Genomic DNA, 24,361 nt, shown 5'->3' with positions numbered 1-24,361 from the left:
TATGAGCCGTCGCGAACATAGTATCAGTAGACTGACTCCAAGAGTGCACGGGAGACATCTCCCGTCACGCAGGGTGCAGCCGCACCTCCACAGATCTCTTGTATCAGCTCTTGATACTGGTAATGGCTCAAAAGGGCCACCACTTACGGGCTATTCATGCCCGTGCCAACTCTTGGGTGGCTTAATCTTCATCAATCAATCAATCCAAGAGTGGTCCAAACTCTCTGGATATGCCCCGGATCTTATCCAACACCATCGACATTTGTCGCCAAACAGGAGGGTTGAGTCTTTGTTGTAACCTGCTGACACAAACGGGAGAATGGTTGGGCAATGTTCCTGTACTGCGGGGAGGACGACTTCCCTTTTGACCGAGTTGAAAGCGTATTTTAAATCTAATTTTACTACTGCCTGGTCTTCAGTAAGAGAACTAATGTAGGTTCGTGCAGCATGGACCGCTGCTTCACAGCCTTGGGGGACTCCAAACCCCAGCTGGTTGGGTTGCAGCATGGTGGCTGCTTCCATTCGGATACTTCTGACAGCAGCCCTTGCAACTAGGCGGCGAAGGGTATTACCAACAGCAATGGGTCTGATCCCTCCCCCTTTCTTTTTCAGGGCACATAGGAATGCACCAAAGAAGAATGGTATGATTTCATCAGGGATTAACCCCGCGAGGCAGTTGTTGACAAACGTTGTGAATTCTGTCAGGAGCGCTTCTGCAGCTGGGCCAAGAACAGGGTTCACCATTTCCTTCACATGTTGAGGTCTTACCCCTGTGTAGCCTCCTGAGGAGCCCGGGGGAAATGAAACGATAGCTTTATAAAACTCTGACTCCGGAGGACGAGCGGTTCCTGGTTAGGGGGGACCCTGACCTGTGGGGGAGGTCCACCTACGGCCCTGAGGGGGTGTTTTTCTCTCAGTGCTTGGGCTGTGGTTTATCCCTGGGCAAAATTTTGTCCTTGTGATCAACCTGAGTTCCCCGACTGTGTTGCCCTATTTAATTTTCCTGCTGATTTGGGTACCTAATTTTCTGTTGTTGCTGAGGATCTTACTCGGTCTGGCGGGGCGGTGTTTGGGGAGGCGGATTAGGTTGTCAATCCTAGCAAAATCCCTAATTGCTTTATTGATGGATGAGGCCAGTGTCTTGCCTCCTCTGTTTGGTACACCTAAGCATACGTTGCTAAAAAGTAACAGATTGTGCCAGGCTTTGATGATATCTGGTTCATCATGGGTATTTGACCCTCTGTTGACTTTTCCGATGAAGTCTGTGTATTTCCCGGCAGCAAATAGGCGATATATTTGTTGCCGGGAAATCCGGCAGCAAATAGGCGATAATAAAACACACAACAAGTGTGTGTTTTATGCCCGAAATGGCATGCCTTTCAAGCCCGAAACGCTTTGCGTAATAGTGGCTTTAGGCATTGTATGTACTAGCTCTATCTATAAGTCCACCAATCTTTGTAAAAATTTCTTGTATGTATGTACCTTACCTAAATAAACATTTATTTTATTTATTTATTTATTTATCCTATATATGGTAATACAGTGTTTACTTCATTTATTATGCACCCCATACCCATCTTGAGGGCGGTAGTGGAAAGAATTAAAGAGGCACATAATGGGCTCAGGGACTGAACCCCACAAATCATTTAGCTAAACAAGTTATAATCTTGATGAGCTAGTTACAAGATTCAATGCACTGATTGGCAGTTATTGTTTATTGTTGTTGTGATTAGCGAGGTTACTGTGAGGGGAAGGGCGATCAGCTGGTGAGAGAGACGGGTACGGGAGACACTTAAGGGGGGAGATCTTCCTCCTGTCTTATCCTTATCATGGCTATTACTGCTGCTGCTCTTTAACCACCAGGCCAAGATAACGAGGGAGAGGTTATCTTACGAGGTAAATGAGGTAGAAGTAAGAGGGGGGGTCTTCTAGCTTTGAGAAAGGGGGGTTTGGTGTGTTGGAGATTGGCTGGGTTATTTGATCGTGTTCCCTGTATACAAGATTACATATATATATCCTCCCAAATCCCTCCATCATCTCTGTGTATGTATTATTGACTGTAATGGCTGTAATCTTTTGTAATGCGTGATAGAAGCCCGTGGTCATGGCTGGCAGCCAGTCTGACCTTGGCACTCCAGGCACTAACACTGACTGCTTCACATACTCGCACCACTACGGTAATCACTAGTATGGTCTAACAGCATACTAGTTGCTCAAGTATAGCACATACCCACTGTGGTATAATGACACTAGTATGTCAAAATCACTTCAGACTGATTTTTGCACCTAACCTGTTAACAGTATGTGCATATGTGTGAAACATATTGTATAGTGTTTGGTGTATTGAATGGATACAAGAGTACCAAATACAGTTTTTATAAAGTGAATTTATGTATATCATTTATGTATGTATGTGTATATCGTGATCTAGCATCTGAAGATGTGTGGAGTGTGATACTAAGTGTGTGTTTGGGCTACTGAAATGTCTTCCAAGATGTTAAGCCAGTGAGGCTTGTTTGATATACATCAGTAAACAAGCTATATTTTATATTATCAGTAATATGTTGATCTTTAATTCACAGGAAAGTATAGATTGGAAACATATTGAAATCTATCAGTAATTGGAAACATATTAAAATCTATCAGTAATTGGAAACATATTGAAATCATTCTCAAGTCGACCATCAACTTGAGAATGGTCCAGGACGGACCGAAACGTCGTTGTCCCTTCACCTTCTAGTGTGTGGTCTGGTCAACATACTTTAGCCACGTTATTGTGACTCGTCGCCTGCATATTAAAATCTATCTACATTATTATCAGTAATATGTTGCTGTATAATTCGCAGGAAATTATAGATTGGAAACATATCGAAATCTTGTGTAAACTAAGTAACTGATGCATGTTTTGAAGTTGCAATACTTAGCCTCAAGTCTAAATTACAACATAAGTTGTACTTTGCTTATCGTACTACCGAGATGGTAATTTTTAGCACTAAATGCTTTGATCACTATTGTTTTTTTACCTAAAAGAAAATATAATTTGCTGCTTAGGGAGAGAAAAACAACAGTTTTGAGCTAACTGCTGTTGGGTTAATTTAGTCCTCGGCTAAACCTGCCCTTGCTAAATGTTACCTAAAATAATACTGTGGTGCACGAGCTCTGAAAATTTGAAACGTTGATAATACTGGATGCACTTGGAGAAAAAAAAAAAAAAGGAGGCGTTTCGGTTGATTGGGTTCACAACTGCTAGTGTGAGTGAGCAGATGGACTTTGAATAGAAGGATTACACTTGATTAACAAGTCATTGCATGCCACGATTATTACTGAAGTATGCAAGTGATGTTTGTTGCAAAGTGCATATGTTTGTGTGTACTGTATGTGTGATACAAAAACTCTTAGAGACCTCTAAGAGTCTACCTCTGTAGACTCTTAAGAGACCTCTAAGAGGAAAATGCTGTTAACATATTATTTTCTTATGATAAATGACTGAGCAGTACAATAATTGGTTGATAGTTTTGGTTCTGTACATCTCGCAAAGTACAGTGCTTATTCAGGAAAAAATTGAAAATTGTCAGAATAATGAACCCTGAATTTAAATTAAGATAGGCTAGGGCACATTGTGTTTAGATAGTTTAAGACCAGCTACATTGGCTTACTTAGAATATGATATGAGGTTAGCGTTATACATGAGAAATATATATACTTTCTACATAGTACTCTGAGCATTTTTATGAGTAGTTAATTTTGGTATCTGATTTTCCACAAGGTTCGAACATTCTGGGTTTTTGGAGTTTAGTTAATTTAAGATGTAAGTACAGTACTGTAATGATCATACTTTTAGCTGAAATATATTATATTGCACCTCTATTTGTGTGTTCCTATTTTTTTCAGTCAAAGGTACAACTTCTCGGCATAAGGTAAAATGAGTTCAGTACCTCCCGAACCAACGAAAGCTGAAATAGACCAACTTCGAAGTGCTGCACTGCAGAAGGTTGACTCTGAGGGTTTGGTATTCGATCCCCAAGATGTAAACAGAATACGTAATGATGACAAATACATTAGACGATTTTTGATGCATCACGACAATGACCAGAAGTTGGCCTTGGAGATGGTGATGGAAACCCTCAAGTGGAGATATGAAAACCAGTGCAATAGTAAGAACAGTATAATATGGTACTTTGGTTCCGTTTCTGTTATTCCCAGTTGCTTATTGAGTCTTCTGTAAACAATGATAGCCTTTCAAAACTATTCCTCTTTGTTGATGCCATATTTAGAATCTGTGCACAAATCCACAAGGGCCGTGACGAGGATTCGAACCTGCGTCCGGGAGCATCCCAGACACTGCCTTAATCGACTATATTAATAATTAATTGCCCTTGTGGATTTGTTCATTTGATGCATCATGTTAGTGTGATCTCTGTGTGTGAAAATCTGTGCAGTTAGGGCAGGTTACCTTGAGGTTACCTTAAGGTGCTTCCGGGGCTAAGCGTCCCCGCGGCCTGGTCGTCGACCAGGCCTCCTGGTTGCTGGACTGATCAACCAGGTCAAATATACTGCACAGCTAATTGGTTTCAGTTTTGTTTCTGCAAGCCACTTCCATTGCAACCTTGTACTGTACAATGATTTCAATAAATTTACATTTTCTATAAAAAAAATTCATTTACTTCTTAAAACTGCCTTATTCATTCCAACATTCACTACTCATTTTTAATTTATTTCTGTACTTACTTGGGACTTGTGACCTGATTGACCATGCAGAATAATGGACACATGATCCTTGTGTAGACATTGTCCCGAAGGTTCATCTCACCGAGGCTGGTATGTCCACTGACCAGTGGAGCTTGTTGGTATCTATAAATAAGACTTTTTTGTTTACCCAGTTTTCTTTTTCAGCAATTACTGTGGAGAGTATACCACCAGAGTTCTTTGCAAAAGGTGCCATGTATGCACATAATCGTGATAAGGATGGGTGCAAGATGTTGATATTTGCAGTACGTCACCATCAGAAAGGCGTTCTTGACATGGACTTGCTCAAAAAGTTCTTTATATACTGGCTTGAAAGGCTGGAAAGGTAAACGGTTCCTCTGTTCTCATTGTTATCATTGTTATAAATACGTACCTCGTTTATAATAAGCTTCGTTACTTGATATAATTTTTTCACTCCCATCCTCCTGTTTAGATATTGAAATTGAAATTGAAATAAGTTTATTGAGGTAAAATACACACAAAGGGATGAGGTAGCTCAAGCTATTCTCACCCCGTTCAGTACATCGTGTTAATACATACATAGACACACATCACAAGCAATAAACGTATTACCGAACATTCTGAGAGATAAACATATACATTTCCTCCTTTACACAAGTACTTACAGAGACGATGTGGGCCATGGTACATATATTGACATATTGAACAATTAAAAAGTAGAATTTGGTACTATTGAATTTGGACAAATTGGTAAAGGTTTTGTATGAATGCTGCTAATTAAACTTAACCTAACCATCCTCGGCCTAATGCCTGCTGTCTGAGGCCTAACATAGTACATATATGTGCTATACTAGTCCAGGAGTATTTAAGCTTGGTTTTTAGCTTTATTTTTTCTGGGCACACTAAAAGTGAATACAGTACAGTAGTACCAAATTCTAATTGTCCATTATGTCAATATATGTTCGATGGTCCACATAGTTACAAAAAGTACTGTATTATCTGAACAGGAAAAGAGGTTGAATTTTATATAGTAAATTTTTGCAAAGATGCTATTGAAACTGTGATATTTTCTTTGTACCTGCTTAACATATTTACTACTGAAGGCAGGAGAAATTTGAATTTACCTGAAGCTACCTAAGGGGCCACTATCTGGTGGCCTTGATGAGGACAAGAAACCAGCAACTTGTCAAATGTCTCCAATTTGTCCTGATGATTTTACCAAGCTGGATTTTAAAATTCAGCAGTGTTAGCAGTTATGGCTTAGGGAGGTAGGCCGTTCCAAGGGTTTATAACCCTGTAGGTGAAAAAGCATCTTCTGCTTTCTGTGCTACATTGTGGTTTGTTGAGCTTGAATCTGTTGCTCCTCGTTTGTGTTACATCTGACCTTTTGAAGAAGTGGTCTGGATCAATATCCTCCAAGTTGTTCAATATTTTAAAAGTTTTGAGTTTAGCTCTGTCATGTCCATTTTGCAGTGTTGTTAGCCCTGTGGCCTTCAAATGTTCTTGGTATTGGAGTCGAGTTAGTTCAAGAATGATCTTTGTTGCCCGGTGCTGGTCTATCTGCAAAGCAGATATGTCTTTCTGAAGCTTGATAGTGACCTGCAGAGTGAAAGTATGATGAAATTTGTACCTAATGAGTTTAGACATAATGTTGACAGGTATGTAAATAAATGGGCAAATGAATATACCAGGGGCAAAATGTTTCTCGATGTATAATTATCGCAACTGTGTTTACATATTTAAACATAATAATTATAATTTAAAAAAATTTCAGAGAGGAAAATGGAGAATGGATAACTGTGTTCTTTGACATGTGTGATACTGGAATGAAGAATATGGATATGGAGTTTATTCAGTATATGATTACCCTTTTCAAGAATTATTATCCTTGGTTCCTTAACTACATCATCGTGTTTGAGATGCCATGGTTGCTGAGCGGTGAGTACGCACCTTTGTCTCTATTTTGTTAACGAGATATTTGTTCATATATAACAATTAAATGTATACTTCTAATGAAATCCACTTTGTCTGTAGCACATTTATTGTGATATATAAATATTAAGCAAATAGAATTGGCATAAGGTGTTGAGTAGCAGTTGATGGGTAATTGATCTCAATGAGAAAGAGGAGTGGACCAGGGGCCAGATTCACGAAAGCACTTACGCAAGCACTTACGAACCTGTACATCTTTCCTCAATCTCTGGCGGCTTTGTTTACAATTTTTAAACAGTTAATGAGCTCCGAAGCACCAGGAGGCTGTTTAGAACAATAACAACAGTTGATTGGGAAGTTTTCATGCTTGTGAACTGTTTAACAATTGTAACCAAAGCCATCAAAGATTGAGGAAAGATGTACACGTTCGTAAGTGCTTATGTGAATCTGGACCAGGTATACTACCATGAGGAATGTCTGTGTTAGTTGTCGGTGGGAGAAATGGCATCATTCACAAACAAACTGGTGCCGGTCACTGAGGTAAGAGTGTAAATACTGTATTGAAGGGCATTCACTTTGGAACAACACTATGGAACCCTGATTCCATGGTGTTGCAGTTTGAGGTTGTTGTAGTTGTCAAAAATATTTTAATGTAAGGAAGAATGTAATGAGTATGACGGTCTAGAGACCATGTTTTAATTTCAGGTGCCATCTGGGTACTACCTTTTTGGGGGGTAGGTAGGTAGTAGGTTATTAAGTGGAGACTTAATTTGACAAACTTGTGACTACAAGAAAGTCGGTTCTGTTACAGTTTTAGCCTGACAGTCATGGTTGTGGCCCAGAGAACATAGTGAAACTTTTCTTGGGGGCCAACTGGGACAGCTTGGCTCAAGTTGCTTTTTGTATTTACTTGGCTGTATCAATGGGCCAGTTTTTGTACTGTATGTGCATGTTTTTGTCGTTTTCCAGCTATGTGGAAAATTATTAGGACGTGGCTGCCTCCAAAATCAATAGAGAAGATCAAATTTGTTGACAAGAAGTCAATACAGGACTTTGTGGACCTAGACCAGTGTCTGGCCAGCTGGGGCGGCACTGACAACTACGAGTACCAGTTTGAGCCAGAGTTTATTCCAGGGGATGAACCCACCTCCAATGGTGACTTAGAGTCCCGCAAAGTGAGATTTGATTTTGTTTTGTAAAAGTGACTTGCCTAAAAGAATATTAGCCTCGATGAGATGTAGATTATCACAAAATAATAAAATAATGATGGCTTTGTTTATAGTGTTACAAAATTATTTGATAGTCTTTTACCAGTTTATCTGGTTGACTACATAATCCAGTAGATACTATCATCTCGTAAATTTCTTGCTGTGCTATTTGACAGCAGTTTCTCACCACTTTAAACGGTGAAATAATATATTCACTGACAATTACCAGGTTTATTTACTTATTTAGATATTGTTAAAAAGTAACTGAATATAAAAAAAATCTTGCCTAACTTAATCTAATATTGTAGTATATATTAATCTTGAGAAAAAAAAATTGGCTATGAATGAAATTAGTGTTAAAATCACAACTGGTACTCTCATTCCTGCATCATTAGCACCATGTTTAATATTCTACCGAGAAACAAATATTTATATTTTCAGGTTCATTTTGCGGAAGGAAGTGCCTTGCCACCACTCTCGCCATTGAAGGGTAAACTACAGGGTCAACGGGTAGCTGCAACCAATGGAGGTCAGTTTATTTCCTTACCACCAGCTGAGGGGGAGGATATAACCAAAGTTGTGTACTTGCCTAGTTGCACTTGCCTAGTTGTGTTTGCAGGGGTTGAGCTTTGGCTCTTTGGTCCTGTGTGTGCCTGTGGCTGAGTGAGATGATGATGAGTGTTTCTACAAAAGTAAAAAATGGAGTTAATAAATAGAAGAACCCACAGGAAGTAAATAAATTTAAAACTCGAGAGCAATCAAATTTGTAAATGCATGGCTATAATATGGTATACTGTAGTGTTCACATAAACTTGTGATAGGATTCCAGATGTTAGAAAAGAGGTTCAGTACTGTATTTGATTCATGAAAATAAATCTGATAATGTGACTTTCACAGTAAGCTGGCTGCAAGAGTAAGTAATGGTACATTTTTTAGATGAGGATGCCCAAGGAGGGAGTAAGACATCTGAGCTCTAGATAGTGAACTGTCCTGTGATGGTGTATTATGGCATCTTTAGTGATATTTAGTGCACTTTGAATATCCTGCGACTTCGATGGTTATCTTCTTATCTTGAGATGATTTCGGGGCTTTAGTGTCCCCGCGGCCCGGTCCTCGACCAGGCCTCCAGACCAGGTTGCCACACAGTCTCCCCAACTTGGTGCGTTCTCTTTATAATTACGTACTTGATGGTGTGTTAGGTTCTTTACCTTCCTCATAGCAAACATGGACATACTTCATCGGATACCAAGAAATTTGCCCTCGGGTTACACAGCAAAGCCGCAATAGGCAATCTAACAAATGCACTTTACAATATAAATTGGGAATCTGAATTCAGTAATACACAGGATTAGCCAACATCTTCCTTTCCAAAACTTTAAGCTTCTACATCACGCACTGTCCTCTCCTCACCAAGCAAGTAACTGCCAAAAGATTAAACGACCGCTGGCTTGCATGTGGCATACTCAAAAGCAATCGACACAACCTGAATATGAAACAAAACATTGGATTGGCCTGGTTACAGAAGAATTAGTTAAGAGATGCTCATCAATGCTTACAACTATAATAAGAAGAGCAAAACTTTCATATTATGAGAGTAGATTCAAAGAAGCAAAAGGAAACATGAAAATCACATGGAAAGCCATCTCAAACATCCTAGGATTTAAACAACAATCACATAACAAGCAGATGAAACTCTCCAAGGATGGTTACACACTTGCAACAGATTTAGAAACAGCAACTGAATTTAATAGTTTCTTTTCATCAGTTGGTGGTAACCTTGCCAGAAAAATCCCACAGACTTAGACTCGTATTACTACATAGCTTACCGGCAGCTATCCTAACTCTCTTCTCCTTTTACCAGTCAGCCAGGCAGATGTTATATCCATCATTCGTTTACTAATAACCAAAGCTGGGAACACTAGTGAAATACCATCTATGGTATACAAGAGTACCACTCATGCCCTTGCATCACCCATAGCTCTGGTATTCAATAAATCTATAGTGTCATACTTTCCCCTGATATCCTTAAAAAGGCACAAGTAATGCCAGTTCATAAAGGAGGCTATACGGCTGACATAAACAATTACAGACCGATATCTAATCTACTTATATTATCAAAAATATTTGAAAAACTATTTACAAGTGGCTCTCTTCCTATCTTGTAAAATTCAACATATTAAGTCCTTGTCAGTTTGGCTTTCTCTCCCAAAAGAGTACCATCGATGCCATTGTTAGTCTGCGTGATATAATCTAATCAAACACACTTTGGTTCTGCCAAAGTGTGACCTTTCCAAAAAAAAATAATAATAATTCATGAGATAATTATGTATTCCTTTTCAAATAGTTGTTGATGACCAAAATGCACTGTAGAAAGAGCTGGTGTTTGTAAAAAACATAACAAAGTTGTTAAGGGTAAATGGCATAAATGGACAAAAGAAGATGGGATGGGAGGTGAAGGGGGGTATTATTAATTTGAGATGTTGACCAGACCATACACTAGAAGTTGAAGGGACGACGACGTTTCGGTCCGTCCTGGACCATTCCCAATCGACTTGAGAATGGTCCAGGACGGACCGAAACGTCGTCGTCCCTTCAACTTCTAGTGTGTGGTCTGGTCAACATACTTCAGCCACGTTATTGTGACTCATCGCCTGCATTAATTTGAGATTTAAGACTTTCCAGTTCACATGATGATTACTTGTATGCCATCACATTCACCTGATGGTATACTCTCTCTTTCAGGTGTGATGATAGAAATTGAACCAAGCGAAGGGCTGATGTTTAGTAATTGTCGCATTGGTGCTACAGCAAATATAGTACTGACCAATCCTACTGCTTCCCCTGTAGCTTTCAAGGTAGGCATTTGCAGTGCATTTAGTAAGTTGTGTATCTTTTTAATTAAAACTGCACTACAAAGAGTTTCCATGTGTCATACAGACTATTTCTAGGGCCTGGCATTTTTCTCATATTTAGACAGTGTTTTCATGTAACTAGGTGAATGTAGCTGTATTTTGTTTTGTTTTAATACAAAGGGGTTTCCTGCCCTATTGAAAGTGCTTCACATATGAAAGTGTTTTGCTTGTTTAGTGTTTTATTGTTACTTGGTTTGACAAATTCAACTTTTAAAACCTTTAGTTTATACATAGTCTAAAGTGTTGCAGGAGAGTACCTTTATAATTAAAATAATCTTTGCTTAACCACTGAACTGCGCAACGTGCCTGCAGGCCCTCGAGGGGGGGTGCGCAACGTGCCTCCGGTATTTTTATTTTTAGTGTATGATTCAAAACTCCCGTGACTACATGGGGTTCACATCAGCTTCCTCAGGGGCTCTTGTAAACAGACGCCATTGTTGCCCACCAAAAAAAATGGTGGGCAACATTCCCAGGTGTGAAGGCCACAGTACTGAGTGAGCATCCAAGGCTGGTGCCACAGCAACCAAATATATCGAAGTTTGGCTCTGCTGGCACTTCTTTTTACCCAAGATCTTGGGTTCCAACTGGTTGAATTAACAATCCTTTTTACTCTAGAGAAATGAACTTGCTTCTCTCATATAAGTGTTCTAAAGTGGAATGAGGTTGCCCCAATCTGTAATGTGTCTTTGGGGGGTTCCTCTTTCTAATGTGCTTAACACTTTGGTGCACCCCGCTCGCCACCCCTCAACTGTGCAATATGGGACCCAGGGTGTCACGGGAGTGCGCATAAATTCTGAAAAGTGTATACTCTCTTCAACTTTGTCACCTTAATTCTCGTCCTACGAGATTAAATTTGGTATCATTGTGTTCGCAATAGAATTCTCTACAGCACTAAATGCATATAAACTCCAAAAGCCCGGCTAATTACCTGCAGCAAACAGAGAAAGTGCGAACGAGTTACCCAGGAGCGCGCAAACGCGATAAAATGTTTTCACTATTTTCACTCTGGTCACCTCAATTTTTATCCTAGGTCTTTCATTTTGGTCTCAATGGGTTTGCAATAGAATTCTCTAGAGGAACATTAGCATATAAAATAAAAAAACCTGGTCACGCTCCAACCGCCGACGAGTTGAAGACGGGCCACGCGTTAGCCGCGAGTGAGTGCTCAGCCGCCTTCCAGCTACACTCCCAATTCCCGCCCTTTTCAAGCCTTTCTTTCGCAATTTTCTTCCTGGAAGGGCCTTGTTCATGATCACTATCCATCGTGGAGTAAGTGTAGATAGTTTCTAAAGCCGCAGTAAGAAATATAGCCATGGAAAATAGCCGAAATGTTCACACGTTTGAGATGCGAGGGAAGGCGACATTGGTCACAACAGTGGAGCGAAAACAATGGGCCCACGGCATGTGCCAAGCTGCCTGAGAGCCACGAGGCTCAACAAAGAAAATGGGAAGACATCGGCGCACATTTTAAAACCAGTCCCAAAAAAATCGGATAAAAACCTGATTTTTGGCGATTATTTAAAGTGGATGACGCAATGCTGCGTCATCCCCGGAATTACTGCCAGTAAACGGATGACGCAATGCTGCGTCATGGCCGGGCGAAAGTGTTAATGAGGCATTATTTGTTTCTGCTCTTCCCCATGATATGTTTCATAAATGCACCTGTTCCTTTGCAGTCTATTATTCCCTGGATCAGGGTCTTTCCTTTTGTCCTTATTGCAGTTTTTTGTCTCCTTTGATAATTGCATTTTCTAGGTGGCTTTCTTGCTGGCTCAGGCTTCTGAGAGTTGTGTTTGCAAACTTCATACTCTTTGCATGAGGGGTTTTGTCCTGGGTGATTACTATCTCCAACCTTCACTCTTTTTTTGGATAAGAACAATTCCTCTGCATTTGATCAGGCTCCTCTGGTATTAGGTGCTTGGTTTGTCTGGCCAGAGATAAGTCATCCCTCGGTCCTGTTAATGCCGAGTGAAGTTATTTGTATGCTACTTGAGCTTCTCAAGCTGTGACTGCCAATCCTGTTTCCTTTATGCCTGTTCAAAGGCTAAGCTATCTCAGGCTATAGGCTGAACCTAACTACCTGGCATAATGTCTCTCACACATATTCTGTTTGAATTTATGCTGCAATTAGGGTTTTCTTGCCCAAACATTATGTCCTCTCTGATTGTAATGAAATTTTCCATTCTGGGCAGCCTTGGTAGCTTCCCCATACCCACCAATCTTTGCTCGTCTCGTCTTTGCTGTCCTGAAGACAGCATATGATTACCTAAGTGTAGTTACAGGATAAGAGTTATGCTCATGGTGTCACATCTTCCCAGCACTCTGTCATGTAATGCTTTGAAACTACTGTAGCCGGAGCCAGTCGGCCGAGTGGACAGCACGCTGGACTTGTGATCCTGTGGTCCTGGGTTCGATCCCAGGCACTGGCGAGAAACAATGGGCAGAGTTTCTTTCACCCTATGCCCCTGTTACCTAGCAGTAAAATAGTTACCTGGGTGTTAGTCAGCTGTCACGGGCTGCTTCCTGGGGGTGGAGGCCTGGTCGAGGACCGGGCCGCAGGGACACTAAAAGCCCCGAAATCATCTCAAGATAACCTCAAGATACTGATAGTGTTGGCCTCTACCACCTTCTCAATTAACTTCTTCCAACTGTCTACCACTCTGTTTGCAAAAGTGAATTTTCTTATTTCTTCAGCAGCTATGTTTTGTTAGCTTAAAACTATGACCTATTCATCATAGATTTATTTGTCATGGACCTAAATCTATTTGGTCTTGAAGTACCAGGTATCGGGATTTCTTCCCTATCAATTTTGTCGATTCCCGTTACTATTTTGTACATATTGGTCATAGTATTTCCTCTTTTTCTTCTATTTTCTGATTTTGGCATATTTAATACCTCTAACCTCTCCTCGTAGCTTTTGTCCTTCAGTTCCGGGGAGCCATTTAGTTGTATGTCTTTGCACCTTTTCCCTGTGATAGAGGATGCATGTAGGCTGAACCATTAGTCAGAATTTTACAGTATTGTGACAAGACTGAATTAAGAAGACAATTAAGCCTGAATTAATTAACCTGAATTAAGAAGACAAAACTACAAGAACAACTTTAGAAAAGAACAAGAGCAAAGATAATGATATGATTACATTTAAAATAGAAGGAAATGGACAAACTGAACAAAGCCAGCATCTTTAAATTGAAAGCAAAATAGAACAGGCAGACATGACTTGTAAACAAGTTGAATGCACTGAAAGAAGTCATGAAGACCACATTAGTCTACAACTTCAAAGGTGAAAGACATTCTGTCAAACAACTTCAAACACCAAAGATCCTTATTAACATCATGCAAGTTAAAATATAAAACAGACCAGGTACAAAAATAATAAAGATGTAGACCCTGCTCCTCTGTAGTCACTATTAAGTAAACACAGACATAACCCCCAACCATGAGCCTGTACATAGCTCGGCAAGCTCTACTCGCTACACCATCCCGAGATATCTAGACTGGAAATACATTTTTTTAGGGCTCTCATTCCATCAAACCATATCTAGCTTGATTTTGTTGTGGATTTATTTTAGCCATATACAGTACTTTAGTTTTTGATAAATGCTTGACAAATAGATGCTTCATCAAAGTCAATCCGTCTAAGTGACTAATGTAATTGAAAAGGATGAATGGCTACAGTATAGTGGAAGAAATTTGTAAGCATTTTTTTACCATTACTTCTAAGACTAATCACTTCTGCATTCTTTCTTCAGATAAAGACTACATCTCCAGAGAAGTATCGTGTACGTCCTTCAGTAGGTATTCTGGAGGCTGGCATACAACTGGAGATTAGTGTAACTGTGAGTGAACAGTTGGCACCTTCAGCTCTAGTTCGTGACAAGTTTCTTGTGATGGGAGCTCCAGCGTCCTCAAGTAACCTCAGCTCTCAGGAAATTTCTCAGTTATTTAAGGTTAGCAGGCATAAATTATATTTTATATTTTTTAAAAGCTAGCATGGGATACACAAGTCACTAATAGAGAAAGCATCATATTTATAATACTATTGCCAGTTTAATTTTCATTGTAAATGAGGAAAAAATTTAAGTTTTACAAATAGTCTTTTTCATTATACTCCAGAATATTGCTAAAGAGGAACTCTTTGAGACACGTCTACGGGTTGGCGTCTCTGCTGCAGATGCTGCCTCTGATGCCTTGACAACTTCCGCTTTAAAATCATCATCAGTCTCTCCTGAGCTCTTGTCAAAGGTCAGTCATTGAAATAAAGTGTGTGTGTTCCCAAACAGTATTCATATACAAACACACTGTATGTACAGTGTATTTATATATATATATATATACTGTATATACTCTTGCTTGGATTCAATTTAGGCTTGATTGTGTGTCCAGCTTCCATTAATATCCCCCCTTGTCCTACCTCCTTTTAATTTCCACAACCAGCTCATGTACTGCCTCTGTTTTTTTGCAATTTTGCTGAGAGCTGCACAGTGTTTTTTGGAGATTATGCTGTGTCACCCCATTTAATTCAAAGCTAGTCTCTGGTGCTTAATGTTTTCTGGGTGGTTCTTGGTGGTATTTTTCCCCCCACTGATAGCCGTTATTGATGGGTTGAGTCGTCTCCAGTGCCTAGAATGTTGTCCTGCCTATTGGTATATGAACCTTGCCTGACACTCGGGATACTTGCCCTTTGAGAGCGACAAACTCTTTCTGCTTGGAAAAGTGAATTTCGTATTTTTGTTGCATTTCAGATCGATCAGCTTCTTCATCGCCAGTCTGCCGTAGAAGAGCAACTTCGTACAGCCAAGAAATTCGTCTTCATTACGCTCATTGTGATGATTGGGATCCTCATTTTTGTAGTCATGGCAACCAACAATATGACCTCTAGTCTTCTTCTGTACACTACAAACAGGCGTAGTGCCAGCACAATGCAAGGTGAAACTATACATAATGAGCAGGAAAATAATGTCGAGTTATAGCATCTTTCTAGTGGGTATACTGTAAGGGAAATTTGCTTCACCTTGAATGATATCGGATATTATTTTCAGTGTGTGATGTAAACTCGTAAGCTCCTCCAGTGCATCTTTAGTTTTTGATTTGATGCTGCGTGTAAACTTGGTGTAAATTTGCAACTTCGATCGATTAGTCATTTTCTATACATATAAATTCTGGTACATAATGGAGCACTGAAGGTGTATAAATGTGTTATGTGGATTATGTGCATATATACCGGATAATATAAATAAATCTTAAAAAAAAAAGTGTGTACTGTATTATTATATATAATATACAGTACTCTATACTCTACAATATATTATATACTCTAATATATGGAACATTATCTTATAATAAAGTAATATATGTTGTAATATTATATATAATAATAACTTCTATTGTAGTGGATATCTTTATTTTACTATATTCAAAATTAATTGGCTGTTTAACATGCACAATTGTTTTTTCTGCCGACTGTACCACATTTAGTTTTTTGTGTTATATCTTCAAAATGAAATGATGAGAAACACATTGTTAAAAGTTGTAGAAGTAGATTATATGATGTAGTGTAGATTATAACAATTGGTCTCTTGTTGAAAGAGATTGCTATACCATCAATAGAGTAGTGCTTAGTAATACTAAGTACTGATTAGTAGATACCATCTGCTTAGTGCGAGAGACTTGAAAATTGTAATATGGATTGCAGTCGTATAGTAATTTGCAATTATAGAACTGGGTGTAGTTTGACTATTGGCATGTTCAACAGTAAATCCACACATTTTGTCATTCCATTGTTTTTACATTCAGTATTTATTTTTGCCAACAAAGCATTAAAAAAAATTAATTTTTCAAAGATACCAAAAAATTTGTAATGAAACTTTAGTTGATGTGCTATGAAGGAAACCTTGCATCATTGAAAAACTATAAAGTACAATTAGGGCCAGGATTCAACGAGCATTTATGCATCTCTTTGTGAACCTGTACATGTTTTCTCAATTTTTGGTGGCTTTGGACTTCCAGGACGAGCGTGTGTCTTGCTTTCCGACCGTCCCTCGCGGTCACTTGTCCCTCGATAGTATTCTAGGGGAATTGGATACTTTTGATATCGTTCGCCTTATGCGTTTTTGTTCTCGTATTGGCATTCTTGGTGATATTTAGCGCCCTCTGATTATTTTGCACTTTGATGGTGCCACATAGCCTTCCCAGTTTGGTGCCTTCTTTTGATAATTACCTTACCTTTGGTGTCTTTGTTTATTAAGCAGTTTATGAACTCCCAAAACACTGGGAGGCTGTTTATAGCAAAAATCAAATTTAGATTTGAAAGTTTCAATGCTCGTAAACTATTTAATGAATGTAAACAAAGCCACTAAATATTGAGAAAGGATGTACAGGTTTGTAAGTACAGGTAGATGAATAAATGCTCGTTGAATCCTGGCCAAGGTAACCATGACAACAGCCAATCACAGCACTATCTTGTGCATGAGGCTACAAATTGGATTAACCCGAGAGATGCATCGATCCCGAAAGGAAGTTTTTCCTGCGGATCAAACCAGTTTAACAACTATTTTGTATCACTTTATTTTACATTTATTGATGGCCCACAAGGTCATAAAATACAAGGAACAATGGCTAGGAGAGAAAATAAGTCGGGACAATTTTTTTGATAGGAGTATATTTCATGAGAATTCTGTGTGTGTGTGTGTTAGGTAGTTTGAATGTGTTAATAGAAATTAGTACATTTGAACAAATCCACAAGGGTCGTGACGAGGATTCGAACCTGCGTCCGGGAGCATCCCAGGCACTGCCTTAATCGACTGAGCTACGACAGGGTAGATTAAGGCAGTGTCTGGGATGCTCCTGGACGCAGGTTCGAATCCGCGTCACGACCCTTGTGGATGTGTTCATTTGATGCATCACGTTAGTGTGATCTCTGTGTGTGATTAGTGCATTTGATTATATGAATACCACAACAACTTACAATTGTACATGTTTAGTGATTCAAAGCTGTGATGCTTATAGATCATGTAAACTTGAGTGAAATTGAAGCAGTGTCTTACAGTAGTTGCTTGCTTGTGCTTCAGTATAAGTACAAAACCAGGAGTGTTGTCATGAAGAAGACAAGGTGATAGTAGAAATCTTCGGTTGGAGTCTGTTTTGGTATGAAAAAAAAATGCACCTTCATTGTAAAGGCATTGTAATCTTAAAAAAGATGAGGAAAATGTTTAAATTTGTGAAGATATTTTTTTAGTGCCTCACTGATAAGTTTTATAATGCTTTAGATTCTTAAAGTAAGGAAATACAAGTTTATTCTAGAAATCGAGCAGCAAGAGCAGTCTTGGCACCAATAAATAAAAGTAAGGGGTATGCAGTAACCCTGGCTGGTATATATGGTAAAGGGTACACAGTAACCCTGGCTGGTATATATGGTGTAAGGTACACAGTAATCCTGGCTGGTAAGTAGGTAAATGGTACACCATAACCTTGGCTGAACATTGTGCTGTCTATCATATTGAATGTGGTGTGGCTTCTGTTATGTGTACTGTACAGTTGTTTCCGTGTGTGTATATCTGCCTGGAACCAAACCAAGACCAATATGCAGTATACCACTCCCTTACAAAACTGAAAGTGGCAAAAAACTATCTTTGGTTAATTACTTTAAACATGGCTTGCATCTGCACATGTACTACTACAGATACTTTACAAGTGAAGATGAAGAGTAACTTTTAATGGTTTTAGGCATGCCATCTTCCACCTTATTGTTGTGGCATTAAATACAGAGCACTGTACTATTAACTCCTGCATTAACATTAATGGAATGATTGTGTGGAGAGACCCAGCTTAAAATGTGAATGCTTTGCTAAAGCTGTCCCCAACAGCCTCACTTCTTGCAAATTGGCATTCGATCTCTGATCGCCCAAGTGGTTGGGCACCATTCCTTTCCTCTGACCAATCCCAGGTCCTTCTCGTATCCCGTTCGGAGTGCTATACTGTATAGTCATACTGGTTTAGTGCTTTTCTTGATTATCACTTTACCTTACCTTGCAAAAGCTGTTCTTTCAGCAAGCCCCAGGCTACAATGCTGTGTAAATCCATAAATCCATAAGGGCTGTGATGAGCGTTCGAACCTATTCATGCTGTATAAATCATAGCATGAGAAATTGGATGATACTGTTGAGACTTTTTCACTTTTTTTCACTTTTCATCACTGCATTCCATTATAGTCACAAACTGCGTCATCTGCTTCCTTTGCTAATTTTTTTTTTTTTTTTTTTTTGGGGGGGGGGGGGAACATCACTAGTACCAGTGCCATACTCCCTTTACCAGATGATTGCAAGCCCAGCCACGGTCATATTCTTCTAATTACTCTGCCTTCTTATCTATGCTAAGGCTCTTACCCCTTGATTGATGTTTCCATACTACTCCTACCGCACAACATGGATTCAACTCGCAAATACTGTAACGATATATCAAAATAAAAGCCAGTGTAAATTCTTGAGTAACGAGGTCAGAGTGCGCTAACAAATGAAGAAAACGTATGTAGCCTGTACATTTGCCTTGTCTTGCCTTGGCCTGTCTTGTCTGCCTTGGCCTTGTTTTAGGAGGCCTGGTCGACGACCGGGCCGCGGGGACGCTGAGCCCCGGAAGCACCTCAAGGTAACCTCAAGGTTGCCCTCAAAGTAGGTCTGGATGCCTTGGGGAAGGGGGGAGGGGGGGGGAAGGAAACCAGCATTGAATGTAATGAAACGCCATTTTCTAGATGAGCCACCGGGGCTCCCCACAGAAAATTACTTACTCATTTGTGCACTTTATAGTACATTACAAACTTGGCAAATTATTTACAAAATATTAATTCGTTGTTTCAAATACAGTAATTGAAAAATAAAAAGTAAGATTAGCAAAATATGAAAAAATTATAAATTTGTGATGAACTGACAATATGGGTTTCACCACATTTCCCTCTCATTTTTTTTCCATAAGTACAAATTTGGGGAAATTCGGTAGTTATTTTGATCTGTTATTTAGTGATCAAGTACATGGAGGTCCAGATTTGGGAGGTCGCAGTGTATTGTCATTTCATTGCAATTTTTTTGTAGATTTTTATTATAAGGAATTGTTCTTTGTTACCATAGTGCTCAAAATCATATTATTAATTTCTTGGTTTGTGTGTTATTTTGCATGTGAAATTTAGACTTGTGTTGCTGCCAAGATGACTGCATGCATAGCTCTTGTGCCTGTAAACCTTTTACTGTTCTCATTAGTCTTGTGTTTGGAGGAAAATAAATAGGTGATTGCGAATATTAAGTGAACAAATCGGTTTCCAAATTAGTAGAGAAAATTAAGTCATTTTATTAATGAATCTGAAGTACTGTACTGATGAATGTATTTTACCTTATTATAGGAAAAACTTAAATTTTGTTCTTCAGTAAACTGTCCCAAAATGACTTTGGCATTATTTGTCTTATATTCTTTAGAGTTGATCACTGCCATTGTATGACCCTGAATAGCTAACTTCTTGCCTTAAAAGATGTGCTAAATATATATTAATGTGTGGCCTGGGTACTGTAGTATAGTTTGGAGTATGTTTATGTAATCTAGCTTTCATAAATAACATTGATATATCTTATAAAGTTATTGAATATAGATTTTAATAAATGGTGTACTATATTTAGATGTAAAGAGAGAGAAATATATAAGCAATTTGACGTGAAACTTATACGAACATAGCTAAAAAAATGCTTGACTCGTAGCTATTTGATAAGTACAGTAATTGAGTAACCTCAGTATGGATACCTCATTTGAAATGGTTTATTAATGGGTAAGACAGGTGTTTGTATGCTAATGACATAAATCCCAGGTTCTTGTGAGTAAATGTTCTGTAGGTTTTTACAATTATTAATTCACCCGTTTCATATTGAGGAAGTATTCCTAGCAGAGAATATAATTTTGTTTAAATGAGCATTATGATAATGGATAATATATTTTGCTGTGCAGCTTTACAATCTCTGATCAGAATATTATTAGGCAGTATACCTTTGGGAAGGGAGAAGAGCTATTGATATACTTTGTATGAGGTACCAATACAATACAATACAATACAATACAATTTTATTTAGGTAAGGTACATACATACAATAAATATTTACAAGGATTGTTTAACCAGTTTTGTTGTATTTTATCGAAGCCCTTTAAATTTAAAACTTCTGAGAAACGCTCACAGTAGTGTAGCGAGTCGTGTCTATACGAGCATGTAACAATGGAAAACGGAGATTGTGTAAGCAAATTCACAGGTTTCACTGATGGTTTGTGATGGATATCTCTTGATAAGTAAATTGATATCAAATAATCTAGCAAATTGGATGAATTAGATTTGTTTTTTCTATCAAAGTGGAGGAGGCAATGTACAGTAGTTAAGAGATGATAATGGTTCATTTTCAGAATAGTTGCGGTTATATATTTTCCTTTAGCTTTCATTTGTATGATTTTTGAAGTATTGATATAAAAATATGGAAAACACACCTGTTAGGCATTATTAATGTTACTCTGAAAGTATTATGCCATTATGGGTTATAGTTTTAATCATTTCTTTTCCTATTTAAAGTGTGCATCATTTTCATTTTAGTCATTAAAGATTTTTGAACAGTTATTTAAAGACATAATGTGCAAATTAGATATTTAATTTATATAAAATAATATGTTCTTCAACTGCTGTAATGTCATTGTAATTATGTATTTCATTTGGCTGTGTTTTGTTTTTTAGTACGTACAATATGTTATAACTTGGGAAAATTCTGATGGGTTAATCAGCCGCCAAGATGACACTTTGAGTAAGGTGGCAGTTGACAATCTTAAGAAAAGGCTTTTAAAGAGCGCCTACTGTCATATGATGGGTGATGTATAGATCTAAGAGTTGAAACCTAACTAATATTTCTTGCTCTGATTATTTAGGCTTGACTCTATTGTAAACTTCTATATAAATACATTAAAGTGAACTCTCAACGTGTTTGAGGTACGCTTTCCTGGAGATTCTTGTGCAAATGAATTTTATGCAAATTGATTTGAGGATTACTGTATATGGGTTAAATAGGGTATGCATTACACACATTTCCTAAAGTCTGTTTATTTTTCACTCGTCTGACACCGCAGATAGTGACAACTCACCATACTGTAATAATACATGTTTGATAATAGTGCTGTATGATTACAGCACATTGTATCATCTCTAAGAGTGGTGCCATCTACACAGTTATATAATTTGAACAGACGAGGGTGTGATTATACTATCATGTATATGCTCTACGGTAAAGATAAGGAAATATGCAGACAATGCCACCATCACTTGTACTGATATGCAGCTCACTTTTTTTATTATCCATACACCACAAACTTATTATTTCATAATACTGTAATACTTTATGAAATTATGGAAAGAAATCATGTTAAATATCCATGTGAGCCACCCCTGTATTTTTTATTTTTTTTTTAGTATCCTTTTGTAAATAAAACCTGTACTATACATGTAATTGAAATTGAAATAAGTTTATTGAGGTAAAATACACACAAAGGGATGAGGTAGCTCAAGCTATTCTCACCCCGTTCAGTACATCGTGTTAATACATACATAGACACACATCACAAACAATAAACATATTGCCAAACATTCTGAGAGATAAACATATACATTTCCTCCTTTACACAAGTAACTATACATGTGAGTCCATACTTTTCAAACATTTAAATTGAGGTTTTCTATACATAAAATGGTCAGTTTTTAGTACTGTAGTTCTACTGTAGTTATTGGCAAGTGTGTAATTAAATGTAGTAATGATAAAGTTTTTCAACTGTATACTGTAACAGTACCAGTTGGTTTGTAATGTTCATGGATACACAAAATGCATTGTAGATCCACATATAAAATGTTTTAACTGGTGATAAATTTTTTTGGTAAATTCAACAATTTACACATTTTAACACTGTACTTAGACCAGTAGAGATTCAAAATCTAGTTGTAAATTAAAAGTTTATCTTATAAATTCTTCCTTCAGATGACATAAATTTTCAATGTGCACCAAGATTTGTATCTTCATTACTCGTGTGTAAATGTCAATCTGCATAACAGGTTTGCGATACAAGTCGCTCAACAAAACAATTAGAAAACATTAGTTTTTTGTAACATTCATGACAATTTAAATAAGGTACTGGTATATACTCTATTGCATCTGAAAATGTGTGGAATTTGTCTGCTACATATCCATCGTATGACTGAAAACTGGTTATTAAATTTTGTCGTAGTCGATTATCTTTGAACCAAATGTCCTTGAGGAGTAATAACATAACCTTTGATCAAACTTGGTATATTGTATACATATGTTGCCTTGATAAGATTGCTAGTGCTCTTGTCCAAGCAGTTGATAAAATGATTTTATAATTGCTGTCAGTGTAATGTTTGTTTCTACTGACTTTTTTTTTTTCATTTTTTTAAGGAAATGGCTAGAAAGAGAAACAGACAAACTGGATGTTGTATTGTCAAAGATGTGAAAAATCTAAATGGATCCTATTATTTTTTGTGAGAATTATCTGCAGCTCTCTAATTTGTGATATATTTGCTTGTTCTTTTCTTTATATTGGTTAATTTGTAAATGTACCGCTTTAAAGACTTGCTGAAGAGCATGGACCTAGTCAGATTTAGTTTCAGTATTAATGGCATTTAATTATATCTCCGTGGTGTAGTGGTAAGACACTCGCCTGGCGTTCCGCGAGCGCTATGTCACGGGTTCGTGTCCTGGCCGGGGAGGATTTACTGGGCGCAATTCCTTAACTGTAGCCTCTGTTTAACGCAACAGTAAAATGTGTACTTGGATGAAAAAACGATTCTTCGCGGCAGGGGATCGTATTCCAGGGACCTGCCCGAAACGCTACGCGTACTAGTGGCTCTACAAGAATGTAACAACTCTTGTATATATCTCAAAAAAAAAAAAAAAAAATTGATTTAATGCTAACAGTGTACACACTAAAGTACAAATACTGTATATTGTTGCAGAAGTCAGCCTCCTTTGCTACCTTAATGTTTTGTTCTTGTTTACTTTAGTGTCATGATGAGCGGTAGGAATTTATTTTGAAATTGTTTATTTTCCTAATTATTTTGACTTAATCATTTCCTTGATGTTAGTGTTAAGTACAATACATAGATAATTCTCAAGTATTTCATGGAATCAATAAAAATATTAAGTTGAAATTGTTTTATCTGCCTTTTACCTATTTAATAAATGTGCATGCAATAATTAAATTTGAATTGTGCCTCTTATTTTTTTGTATAACTGACTAACAGAATTTAACAAAAAATCAAAACAAAGTGCCTGTGACTTTTGGATGATTAGCCAAAACTTTTAGCTTTAACCTTGACCTCTGTAGAGTCTGGCATCAAGTATCAGGTCTCCTCTTTCAAATATTTTGTAATTACAATTGGTGTTCTCTTTTTTTTTTTTTTTTGTAATTTGCATTTAAAATTGTGTACCAAGGCAGTTTCAATCACATCATTTAACTCATTCCTCTTGTTTACAACTCTTAATACTGAAGGGCTTTGATATCCTGGTGACAACCTGTAGCTGTTAGCCT

General features: G+C 37.9%; 1 protein-coding gene and 1 long non-coding RNA gene across 5 annotated transcripts in view; one reads left to right on the top strand and one right to left on the bottom strand.

The window, feature by feature from the left end:
- Positions 1–24,361, bottom strand: part of LOC138354721 (uncharacterized) — a 416,665-nt gene that overhangs the window by 207,582 nt on the left and 184,722 nt on the right. The window lies entirely within an intron of this gene.
- LOC138354711 (motile sperm domain-containing protein 2-like) lies at positions 1,633–23,981 on the top strand. 4 transcript variants are annotated; one of them, XM_069309146.1, is made up of 10 exons: positions 1,633–1,896; positions 3,892–4,154; positions 4,894–5,071; positions 6,482–6,645; positions 7,609–7,814; positions 8,289–8,376; positions 10,590–10,702; positions 14,512–14,709; positions 14,876–15,004; positions 15,505–23,981. In XM_069309146.1, the coding sequence occupies exons 2-10, from the start codon at positions 3,923–3,925 to the stop codon at positions 15,730–15,732; spliced, it is 1,536 nt and encodes a 511-aa protein (XP_069165247.1). In that variant the 5' UTR covers positions 1,633–1,896; positions 3,892–3,922; the 3' UTR covers positions 15,733–23,981. The 4 variants fall into 4 exon arrangements, with proteins under 4 accessions (XP_069165247.1, XP_069165249.1, XP_069165248.1 ...); XM_069309148.1 differs by lacking the exon at positions 1,633–1,896 and adding an exon at positions 1,912–2,043; XM_069309147.1 differs by lacking the exon at positions 1,633–1,896 and adding an exon at positions 2,044–2,177.

Source organism: Procambarus clarkii, chromosome 64 (assembly GCF_040958095.1).
Source record: "Procambarus clarkii isolate CNS0578487 chromosome 64, FALCON_Pclarkii_2.0, whole genome shotgun sequence".
Taxonomy (NCBI): domain Eukaryota; kingdom Metazoa; phylum Arthropoda; class Malacostraca; order Decapoda; family Cambaridae; genus Procambarus; species Procambarus clarkii.
Note: the sequence above shows the minus strand (reverse complement) of the source record. Positions and strands in the feature narration are given on the sequence as shown.

Bases quoted from the DNA above. Each gene is read 5' to 3' on its own strand.
- LOC138354711 (XM_069309146.1), top strand. From the start codon at position 3,923: ATGAGTTCAGTACCTCCCGAACCAACGAAAGCTGAAATAGACCAACTT. The intron at 8,377-10,589 runs GTCAGTTTATTT...TCTCTCTTTCAG, and splicing joins GGTAGCTGCAACCAATGGAG to GTGTGATGATAGAAATTGAA. The intron at 10,703-14,511 runs GTAGGCATTTGC...TTCTTTCTTCAG, and splicing joins CTTCCCCTGTAGCTTTCAAG to ATAAAGACTACATCTCCAGA.